At 47.3% G+C, this 11971-nt stretch overlaps 1 protein-coding gene across 1 annotated transcript; it reads left to right on the forward strand.

The window, feature by feature from the left end:
- Positions 1-307: 307 nt before the first annotated feature.
- On the forward strand, positions 308-6471 carry LOC134366220 (protein SPATA31F1-like). The gene is made up of 4 exons (XM_063082631.1): positions 308-451; positions 1090-1135; positions 1634-1694; positions 2733-6471. Exons 1-4 carry the CDS (start codon positions 308-310, stop codon positions 6469-6471), a joined length of 3990 nt encoding a protein of 1329 aa, XP_062938701.1.
- The last annotated feature ends 5500 nt before the right edge of the window (positions 6472-11971 follow it).

An 11971-nucleotide genomic window follows, 5' to 3' on the forward strand; every position in this document is an offset into this window, starting at 1 on the left:
AGGGGATAAAGAGCGAAGAGAAAGTGGGAAACAGACACTGCTTGTGAGCATGGCAGCTTTAGTCCCAGCTCTGTAACCTTTAAAGATAACCAGACACCCTCATTTATGTACCAAAACAATATATAAGCTTCTCTACTACACATGCCTTAAGAAACAGGAGGGCTTTGTGATGCAGACTGGTGGCCTGGTTCCGTCTTCTGTGAGGTGGACATGACAAGGCCTAGCATTGACAGTCATTAGGCACCAGGATCCTGAATGCCTCAATAATAGGGAAGGCTGGCCTCTTCATGCTAATGAGGTTTAGGCCATGTTGAGCCCTACTTTTATTCTGGGGGATGTTGGATATCCCTTATATACCTATGGCTCCATCTTCATCATTATCCTAATTATCTGGCAAGTGAAAAGGAATTACAATGGATTGAAGGTGGAACCTAAAAAGAGCTGCTGCCGGGTAGGGAAACACTATCACCACAATTGAACTAATTAAGCCTCGGATATGAAACGTTTAAGTTCTTGGTGTCTCTCCTTATGACCCCTCCCCACCAATTTTTATGCTATTTTTTCAGTTACTTTTATATAGTCTTTTTCATCTCAGAATGTGGAAGTAATTCCTTACTAGGCCTTCTCTGCAGCATCCTCTAATTGAAAAGTCAAGAACCTCTCTATTTGACTTGAGTAGAGACCTATATGATATGGGATCTCAGAAATCCTCCCAATGTGTGGGATTTTTCTAGTTGGAGGTCCCTTAAGGCATTTTAAAACTGGAGTCAATCGACTATTAGAAACACATGCCCTTTAATCTGTTCTATTCTTTCCTTTACTTCATCATCAGTCGCCAGCAGAACTTTTCCTGGGAATTGGATGGGAGGTATAGAGTTTGGAAAAGCCTCAAAGCAAATCAGAAATCAGCAGAGAAGGAAAATGTTGGGGTGAAGAAAGGTGGAGTAAGATAAAAGAAATGTAGCCGAGTATAACATACAAACAGAAATGTAGAAAGGGAGTGGGAAATGTATATAAGCTTCATCTCATTTTGGATGTGAAAAAGAAAATAGTGTCCCAGCTTGACATTCCAATGTTTTTGTCTTTAAGCGTCACCGGAAAGACAGGCAAAGGGCTAGAGATGCAGCATTAAGAGGTAAAGTCCCAGTCTGTGCTCTGACTCTCTTCCACTGTGGGTGAAACTCCCATGGACCCAGTCCCTCTATGACCCCAGTGCCAGGTGCTCTCAACCACTGAAGGCTCCATTTCCCAAATAGACAACTTTCACAGAAAATTTCTGTGGGTGGGAAATCAGAACTTGGAAATATTCCAAAATTATCTACATTATTTCCATGGGAATAAAGAATTGAGGAATTAGGGCAGATGTCCTTAACTGTGTCATTTACTAGTTTTACAGCATTCTGGAAGTCACTTTGTCTCTCAGTCTTGTCCTCCATAAAATGGGCATCTGAGGATCTTCCTTCACTCAGTGTAGTTGTGAAGATCAAATGAGAATAAGTATACAGAGGTATGTTAGAGTACTGACATTTTAGGGTTTTCTGTCCCCTCTCAAAGAGAGTCAAAGGCATACAGCTTCCTATAGATATCCCTGAAACTCTCCCACATGACATTACACTGTCTCCTGGTTCCTCAGCTAGGAGAACTTCCCAGGAAGAAGCTGAGAAGCCACAGGAGCTGCTCTCTGCCATGAAAAGGTGATCTCTTGGTTTTTGCATTCTCCCAACTCTCAGCCTGGCCTGTGACGATTTCTCAGCTTGGCTTGGGGCAGGGATGAGGAGAGGGATAACGGATGGGAGGGAGACATACACAGTGGGTGCTGGCTCACTGGTTCAGGGCGTTGCCAGAGCAGGGGCTGGGGGGATGGGTTAGACATCTCAGGTGGGAAGAGTCCCCCAATTCTACGCTGTGCTAGAGTCACAGTAGTTCTGGAATTCAGGATTTGACTAGAGCATAATTTATAAAAGACTCTATATGGGGTTGCTCTCAGCTGTGAGACAAGTAATCCAGTCAAGAGAATGGATTTTGCATAAAGAGGACATCATTGTCATATTCCCTTTACAGCCAGAGCCCTTCAAGGGCAGACTCCTCTGAGTCTGGCTGGACCCTGCTGACATTACCTCCTCTGGTTCTGTCTTCAGGGAGGCCAGTTCCTGGGACAGACCTCAGACAGGAGCCTATCATACTGTACTCTTCTTATGATTTCTGGAGAATGGGATTGATTCCCAAGAGAGGCTGGGTACAGCAGCAGGGAAATCCCATAGTCCTCTCAATGGAGAGTTCCCACAGGACCTCATGTTTCACAGTTTAGATGTACTCAATACCAGGCTTCAGGTTTCTTAGCCTCAAATGATCCGGGTTCTACCTGGTGGTGTTCCCAGTGATGCCCCATCAGTTAACCACTTGGCTCCCTTATCTGCCTGGTTCCTTTCTCCTCATTCAGCTTCTCAACAAGGTCAACAGAGAAGTGACCCCAGCTCCCGGTCCTCACTGACGGCCATGCCTTTCCATGGGTTGTCTGAGACCTTGCCCAACAAGCTCCAGATCCTCAGCCACCCACCATACCTTGCCAAATGGCATTTTCTTAGGAAGAAAAGCAGAGGGCTAGACACCAAAGAAGTGTGGGTCCCAGGACTTACAAGACTAGAAAAAAGCAGTGTCAATCCCCAGACCACACTCTTCCAAGGAGGCAGATGTCACTCCATCATTAACGGTTGCCATGTTTCCCTTCCCAGCCAGGGCTGGCTTCCTCAGGAGGGAAGTGTGCGGCGGCTCCTGTGTGCAGATCCCTGCTGCCAAACCTGCAATGCTGTGGCTCTGGAGATTCAGCAATTGCTGGTGGGTGAGAACAACCAGATCTCTCCCACTTTATCTGGGCAATCCCAGGACTCCTCTTGCCTAGATATTTTGTCCATGTCTAGTGAATCTTTTGAGCAGAGTCTGGGGCTTCATTCCCAGGACACCAGAGAGATTTCACTGGCATCTGCAACCCCAACACCGGCACAATCCACAACTCAGAAATTCTTAACCCTGTCAGCTACTCAGTCAACCAATACAGTCAATATACAAGATTACTGGGCTGATCATTTCCAGCTACAGCAGGAATTTCAAGTGCCATATATGCTGATAGGCCCAGAGACTATCGCTTTTTCAGGGGTTGAGGAGCCTAGCGTTCCAGCAAACCATCAGGAGACGATGCAGAACAACCTCAAGCTTGTGCACGGTGATGAAGGCCAGCAATCTCTGAACTCTGAGGACACTTTGCTGTCCCTGAACCCAGAGATAGCTAACCTGACACATCCTATGGCCTTTCAAATGGTCCTCCCCACAAACCTGCCATTCCTTAGTCCAGAAGTGCTGAGACTTCTTGAGATACATGTGAAAAAATGGACGCATTTCCAGATGTGGGGGCTTCCCAGACGTGTTGAGGAGTCCTTGAGACAGCTTATGCCAAACCCACCATTTTATTACCAGCCTGAAAACAACCAACCAGTTTCTTTCATCCTAAATAATACCGCTCAGGTCTCTGTTCACAAATTTGGAACTATTTCCCACCAAACCTGGTGTTCATGTATGGTTGGCCAGCCCACCCAGACTTTCTGGGTTTCTGAATGGTCCGCTATGAACCCAGAAGAAAGGTACCACCAGCACATTCCAAAACCTATGGATCTAGCCTTGCCCTCTCCAGCACTTAAAGTCCTAAGTGGCCTCTATCCACTATCTGGGGGACAGGCTAATGATTCAGGGAGCCATCCTCAGCAGAAATGCAGCCAACTATTCTGTGGCCTCCCTTCTCTGCACAGTGAGTCCCTAGTTGCTACTTTCTTGGGCTCTCAAGGCCATTCCAAGAACAAGAACAAGAACATATCCAAGCCCACCTTGAAGGGTCCTATTCTCTTCAAGGAGCTCTCTTTTGTCCCCCTGCTGCCTAAAACTCCACCCCAGTCAGTTCCACCCTCTTCTCCATCTTCCCCAAATGGGGTGTCGCCATGTAGCCATCATCAATCCCAGATCAATGTCCCATTTCTGACTCTGGCAGAGTGTGAAGCCTTGGAGTGGCACCTGCTGCAGAGGCAGCTCCAGCTTCAGTGGGGCTCAGTTCAGCACTCCCAGAGCCCCATACAGAATGAGCCCTGTGACAAAGCCCAGTCTCCTGAGACTGTGAAAACTTCCTGGCCAGGGAAGCCTGTCTCAGTCCTCACCAGAGAACTACTCTTCTTCCCGGAGCATGCCCGGAGGCTGCTGGAATTCCACCTCCAAAAGCAATTGATTCACCATCGCTGGGGCCTGCCCCAGAAGATCCAGCAGTCCATTCAGTTGTTCCTTTCATCCACTGACCAGCAGACCTCTTCCTGGAGCAGCACAGCTCTAGCCAATGTGGGCATTCCCCAACCTATGGCCCTAGAGTCCAACAAGGCTGGTGACCTGTCCTCACTCATTATGGCCCCAAGGTTGATCCGCTTGCCACACTTGTTTGCCCAAGTCAAGGCAATATTGCAGAGCCACATTGACTCTAAGTGTGGACAGATCCAACAGAGCAAGGTCCCTGCCTGTGTATATAGCTCCTGGGACTATACAATTCCTGGAGGCCTGGCAGTGGCTCTGATCCCCTGCATTCCAGAAAGCCAACCCCTGGAGCTGCAGGCAGCAAGTGACCCTAACCTACATCACAATGTTATGCCCTGTATGCCAGCGGCCCTTGATCAGCAGCAACAGGCCTTACCAGCTGCTGTCAGTGACCACTCTAAGCTGCCCCGAGCCTTGTCCAAGGAAGCCATTGAAAAACTGGAGACAGCTTTACGTCACAAGTATCTGGCCTTCTTGTCAGGGTTGCCTGCTCTCTGTTATGTGACCCTCTCCAAGTCCATGGCTCCCCAAATCACTAGCCAATCTGTAGTCACAGAGGGGGGGCTTGGGACTATTGAAATCCCAATAGAGCCTCTGACACAGACAATCTCATTAGAAGAACAGGGTATAAGTCTTGGGCTGCAAGTTGGAGACGACAATGAGACTTGTGCAGACAATGCAGAAGAGTTCCAGCCTGAAGTGCAAGTGCAAGGAACGAGGGAGATGGTGCCTCTAGAAAGCCAGACACATCCTGCTAGCCTCTTCTCATTCAAGACACATATGTTGGCCAAACTAAATTACCACGTGAGGAAAAAGGTCCTAGAGATACAATTGGGAATTCCCATAAGGGCAAGGGAGTCCAGACAACAAGTTACAACAGTCCCAGAGAACATATCAACACAGGAGTCTCTTGGGAATCTAAATAAACAAGGAAAAAAATTGCTGCAAGAACTGCCCATCCCACCAGATACTCCTCATGCCCCAGATCCAGAATGGGTCCACCTTAAGGAACAGCTGGCCATTGAGTTGAAGGCAGTGCAGCACAACCAAAAGACACCTAGTTCCAAATCAGTGCCCCATGGTTCTGCCCACTCGGCCTCCGAGATCTCACAACCCAGTGGGGACATGACAGAAGCACAGGTGCTTTGTGTTCAGGTGGAGGCCAGTGTGAACAACCCCAGCCTGGAGGAACCCTGGCACCCTGAGCCCCAAAGCCCTGGCAAGAGCAAGGACTCAGCCCATGTCCCAGTGCTGGCAGAAAAGACAGAGGACCCAGGAAAACCCAAAGCAGCAGGGGACTATGGAGAAGGGGATGCAGGGTTGGGGCTCTCCTCAACCAGAGAAGGAAGACATCCTGCTGAAGATCAGAAAACAGCAGGGATGCTTCTGAACAGGACACTCCGAGGCTCCTGGAGATGGAGCCATAACTTTCATCCTGCTGATCCCTGTCAACACAGCCCCCAGCATCACGCTCAGCCTAAACTCCCAGAACTACCTCCAGGAGTCCCTGGGGGAAAACAATCTGCAAATAACCTGCAAGACAGTCAAACCGAGATAAATGTCAGCCTCGAATCAGCAAGGATTCCTGAGAAGGCCCAGCCTGTGGTGCCCCAGGCTTCACAGGGCCAGCCCTTCCTGAGTCAAGTAATTCAGGGTAAGCAGTGGCGGGGCCAAACTTTGCAAGGTCATGTTTTGCAGGGGCAGGTGATGCCAGCCCATACTCACAAGAGGCCCAGCATTCCAGAATCTAACTTAAGAAATAAGATTAAATCATTTCTGCACTGTTTTAGCTCCAAAATGAAAGGCAAAGGGCATGAGGAATCCATGTTCTCTACAGCTGAGAAAGTGGTCAAAGCCAGAAAAGAAAAGGTTGAGAAAAGACCAGCTCCAGCCAAAATCTCCATGAGAAAAACTAAGACAGACAAGCCAACGGGGCATCCCAAGGCCCAATCTTTCCCCACTGAGAAGCTGGTGGGCCGGACCTTCTCGGATGGTCCTCGTTCCCCTGACAATAAGCTCCAGCTATGCTCCAGACATCGTGGCTCTTCAGTTCTGGGCCACCCCCGCCACTGCCCTCGGCACTGCCCTCGAGTAGCTTGTGCCACTCAACCAAGAAACCCTACCTAGTTCCCCACCCTCACCTCAGACAGAAATACTGGTCTGCTTGAGTACCCCCAGGGCAATGAAAAAGAGTTTGTAGGCTCCCCAACCTCTGCATCCCTTGAAGAGGACTGTTATTGTCATTTCCATTAATGTACAGGTGGGGCAGATCTCCACCCGAAAAACACTCTATATCTGTAAGCAAAGAGTTGTCCGTCTGCTCCTTGTCTCCACTGTATTGTGTTAAGGGAAGGCATGAGAGAGGTTAAAAAGTTATTCCTCTCTAGACAAGGAGCTTCAACCCACAATTCCGAGAGGTCATTTTAGAGGAGTATCACAGTGTTCCTTCTTGATCAAAAGCACACAGTTAATAGGACAGATGTCAAAACCAAATGCTAGAATTTCCCCTGTTCGCTCCCTTTTGGGATTGGGAAGATCTTTCTGGAGAACCCATCTAGGAGCCTGCCCTAACCCTGTTACCTGTTTCTTACCTCCACTGACTATTAGCTGCACGGAATGAATGTCCCCTGGAATGAGGATCACAGTAGGAAATGGAGAGGGTCTTGTCCCCACACTCAAGGGGAGGTAGGGAGGGATGCATGTAGTTGGAGGTCTAAGTACCCGGGACAAACCCTGACAGGTTCCTGTCCAAGGGCATAATAACAGAGAAAATCTAGTTTGTTTGGCACTAAAACAGCCTAGAGCCAGGAGGCAAATCCAAGGCTGAAGTGCTTTGTGGGGGAGGGAGGGAATAAACTCTGAACTTGGGTCTGCTGGCCCTTCCTGTGATTAAGGACAGTGCATTCAGCATTGAAGTTTCTGGGAAAGAATGACAAACACAAGGGGTTCTCTAAACATATTCAAAGCCGTCAAGTTACTGCTGGCAGCTTGTACACAGCCCTATAGCTAGGTCCTGTTTCTGCAACACCTGCATCTGGGGTCCTTCACCACCACCCTTCTTTGCTTCCTGAATATACTTTCATGGTAAGTAATGGTGCGGAACTTAGCTGAATCCCCTCCAGGATCTGCCTGGTGACTTCCCCTCAGAGGATGACTCCTGTACTTTCACCCACCAAGGACTCTACCACATAAGCCTGGCAGCTCCAGCCCTTGGTTCCTGTCATATACTTCCCCATCTCTTCATTATATCCCACTGCATTTCAGAAAGCACCAAAACCATTCACCTTGACTGTCAAAGGAAGACTTTAAGGCTTTTGGGAAGTGTCCTCTCTATTAAACAGCCACCGAAAGTGACCAAAAATCTAGAATTTAATGCCACACACGAGTCTTTAACAACCAGATCAGCTGCTCATAACTGAGGTGGGACTCTGGCTCCTTTGCCTCTCTCTGGAAAAGTCCAATATTTTGCTATTTCAGGAAAATATCTGTTTATCACTAATGGAAATATTATGTGCAAGTCCCAGAAACACTTGAAACGAAATGAAGAAACCCAAGGAGGCTGAGAGGCAAACAGGTCTATAAGCAGCTGCTAAGTAACGTAAGCCCCTTCAAACTATACCCTGTCCATATTCTCCCTCACACACAGGCTACATGAAGTCCCTCCTATATACCTGCTTTAGGAGACCTCCTGAATAGCTTGACCATACTGTGACACTCCTAGAGCTCTTTCCTGCTACCTGTTCAGTCCCACCCCCACTCCCACCCCATCACTGGGTGGGTGATCCACTACAAAGGCAGCTTTGCTAAGCCTGGCCACACAGTCAGACCTCTTAATGGTGGCCATCATACTCATATTTCCTTGAACCTCTGGAGAGGCCTAAGTGGATGCTGTCCTTCCTTCCCCAGTTACCTGGGTTGGAGCAGGCACTGGTCTTCCTGGAAAGAATACTGGAACACCTGGCCTCTTAAGGAAGCCATGGCAGAACAGCATAGCTGAAGGTTATGCTAGCTATGCTCAATAGAACGTTAAGTATGAGTAAAAGATTTGGGTCATCCCCTTTCCTTTGGAAGGAAAATTCTGGCTGAAGTGGCCAGAGAATGATTTCAGGGGAAAAAGATAAACATGAACGAAGGGCAGCAAAACTATAACACAAGGAAAACATTACAAAATCCTTGAGCAAGTGTTTATACAATTTTCAGGCCAAATGGCTGACCCCATGGAGAGGATGCAGGTTTCAGGTCCAAGTCACAAGAATGTAATGTCGGAAAAAAACATCAGGGTTAGAAATCTAGCTCTGACGTTTCACAAGTTAACATGTCTGAGCCCAGTTTCTTCATCCGGGAAAGAGGGATAATTGTATATCCATACTCTAAACCTCAATATCAATGTACTGGTGATTCCCCAAAGCACTTCTCTGAAAGTGAAAGCCAAAGCCTAGTCTCACTGCCGATCTCCTAACTGTACAGTGAACAGCTGGGGGAAAGCTCCATCTTGCTCCAATGACAATGCAAATTAATTCAGAATCTCCAAACACACCCTCCACCCCATCAAACTGCTTTCCAATGTAAGGGAATGCTATACTATGCATTCTTTTTGTTGTGGTTGCTGTTGCTCCATACATCAAGATAGTCACTGGGTTCTAATCTTCATAATTCTCAACTTGGCCCCTATCCTCTATTCTTATCGACTCTCCTTGAAGTTCAGTTTCTCATCCTTCACTTGCCTGGATGATTAGAATAAGAGTCTCATAAGCCCAGAGCCTAGGATAGTGCACAGTAATAGCTTAATATGAGTTGAATCCAAAGTCTGGGCTGGGGAATCGCACGAAGCATTTCATCAGTGTGATGAGTGCTGTGAGGGCTGGGGTCATACCACAACAGGAAGTACTCAGCTGATGAGGAGTACCCCAGAAGTGCTGCAATAAAAATTACCTGGAGAAGCATCTTGCATTCAATAGTTCAAATATTTGAATACTTACTATGTGCTAGGTGAAATGCCAAACACACAAATGAACAAGAAACAGGCCTTGCCCCAGTGGAGTTCATGATTTCATGGGGTAGACAGTCTCAATTGCCCAAATTGCTAGTCAACATATATACTTGGATGTCCAACATGCATCTCAAACTATATGAAAATGAACTCCTGATTCCCTGCCCTTTCCCCACCACCAATCACACATATCAAACCTACTCCAGTCACAGTATTTCTCATATCAGTTAATGGCAGCTCCATCTTTCCTGATGTTCAGGCCACAAACATGGGTGTCATCCCTGACATTTTTCCCTTAACAGTTCACATCCAATCCATCAGTAAATCCTGCTGTCTCTACCTTCAAAAATGCATCCAGAATATGACCACTTCTCACCCCCTCTACTGCTACCATTACTGCAGTAGCATCATAACTAATCTCCCCATTTCTTCCTTAGACCATACCCTCAACAGTCTGTTTTCAACACAGAAGCCTGATGGTCCTCAGGGAGAGTTCTGGCTGCAAATTACTGATTGATAGATAGAGAGAGATAGACAGACAGACCAATATAAAACCATGCAACTGGATAAGGTCACCAAGCAAGTAAGCGTAAATGGAGAGATCTAAGGACTGGGTTCTGGACACTCCAGCATTAACTGGGAAGTAAATGATGAACCAATAAGCAGAGGAAACTGAAAATCTGTCGGGTCCACCACCAGCTGACACGAACAGCCCTTGCCTTGCTATCAGTCTCTCCCTTGGTGTCCCTTCTGGTGGGCGGGTTGATTGCCCAGATTCCTCTTTCCCTGGTCCCCGTTGAGAGGAGACAGAGGAAGAGAGCCGTGAAGAGAGGTGAGCACAGCCACCGGCCCCAACCAGCCCGTTAAAGAACACTCAGACGCAGCGGGGATTGTGTCGAGCAGTTCCGTTTATTATCACACAAGCACTTGCTTTTAAAGGCAAATGGGGAAGGGAGGTTTTTACATCCTCCAATCAGCTTGAAGGTTAGGAGAGCATGCATCCTGTCTCAATGCCTAGCTATTGCAATCACGCAGTGTTCACGAGCGCGGAGGTGCGTATTTGGCCAATAAGGGCTAAGGCCACAGACACTCCCACCCTACTTCCTCCTGGCGCCATCTTAGGCTGCCACGTTAATACGCCCTTGTGGGCCCATAATGGCGCCACTTTTAATGTCACTTAAGGTGGTGTTAGTTTTTAAGGCCCGACAAAATTCAGTAGCCAGGGAGGAAAGAGAAATACCAAAAGAGTGTGGTGTGCCAGAAGACAAGAGAATACAGGCTGAGTATCCCTTATCTGAAACGCTTGGGACCAGAAGTGTTTCAATTTTGGATTTTTTCAGATTTTGTACTATATGCAGTATACTTACCCACTGAGTATCCCTAATCTGAAAATCTGAAATCTGAAATGCTCCAATGAGCATTTTCTTTCAGCATCATATCAGCTCTTAAAACGTTTCAAATATTGGAGCATTTTGAACTTCAGATTTTTGGATTTGGGATGCTTAACCTGTATTTCAAAGAGGAAGTGATCAACTGCATAAAAAGTTGCCTCTAGGCCAGGGAAGATGAGGATCATCAGATTTAACAACAGAGAGATCATTCATGACCTTGAGAAGAACAAACTTGGATGAGTGATGGAGGTGAAGGTAGTGGATTTAAGAGAGAACCAAAGGAGAGCAATTGGTGACAGCAAGTGTAATCATTTCTTTGAGGAGTTTTGTACCACAGAAGTGCAGAAAAATGAAAAAATAGCTGGAAGGGGACTTGGGATCTAGAGAGGGTTTTGTTTTATCTAAGGTGAGAGACATAGCATGTTGGATATTGACAGAAAAAAATCCAGTTGACAAAGAGGGTTTGTTTAAAGATGAGAGACACAGCATGTTGGATGTCGATGGAAAAGACCCAACTGACAGGAATGAATTGATAACACAGGAGAGCAAGGAAAGAACTCCTGGTGTAGAGGTGAGGAAATGAGAGTGAGTACCCAAGTCAAGGTGTTGGCCTTGGCTAAAAGCACAGACACTTCACCAGTGTACATAGAGAAAAGGTGGCATCAATGAGGGAAAACTGTGGATTAGGAGAAGAAAACTTTCTTTTGCATTAAGGGAATGTGGGCATAGACACAGACAGATGAGTGAGGGGCTGGAAAGGGACCACGGCTTCAGGTACTAGGAGGAGTATGGAGAACCAAAGCTGGAAGCCAGAGGTAGAGAGAGATTACGGAAGTAGGATGGAAAATTTCTATTAGAGACTAAGAAGTTGGTGGCAGCATGAGAGCCCAGGTGGGCATGAACAGGTGGTTGAAGGTGCCGATCATGTGTGTGAAGCAGGTGCTCTTGGAACACTGGGGCAGCAGGAGAGATCAGAGACAGCTCTAAATGCATGGAGCCTGACCAAGACCATGGGGCTGGTGACAGAGAAACAGGGCAGGGGTGACGTCCTAGTGGTCAGTGAGGGATCAGAGAGGTTTTGGGAGAGGGAGGAGAAGAGTGCAAAGCAGGAAGACAAAGAGGCTTCCCTGAACAAATGGGAAGGACCTCTGTTTTGGCCACCTAATATCCTTCAGAAGGTGACAATGTCTGCATTCCCCTTCTGTCCTACCACACAGAAGCCAAGAGCTGGAGAAAGGGCAGGAAG

This window comes from Cynocephalus volans, chromosome 17 (assembly GCF_027409185.1).
Source record: "Cynocephalus volans isolate mCynVol1 chromosome 17, mCynVol1.pri, whole genome shotgun sequence".
Taxonomy (NCBI): Eukaryota; Metazoa; Chordata; class Mammalia; order Dermoptera; family Cynocephalidae; genus Cynocephalus; species Cynocephalus volans.

Excerpts from the sequence above, each read along its gene's own strand:
- LOC134366220 (XM_063082631.1), top strand. The coding sequence starts at position 308 with ATGTTGAGCCCTACTTTTATTCTGGGGGATGTTGGATATCCCTTATAT. Across the intron at positions 452-1,089 it reads CTAAAAAGAGCTGCTGCCGG|CGTCACCGGAAAGACAGGCA; the intron begins GTAGGGAAACAC and ends TTTGTCTTTAAG. Across the intron at positions 1,695-2,732 it reads CTGCTCTCTGCCATGAAAAG|CCAGGGCTGGCTTCCTCAGG; the intron begins GTGATCTCTTGG and ends TTCCCTTCCCAG.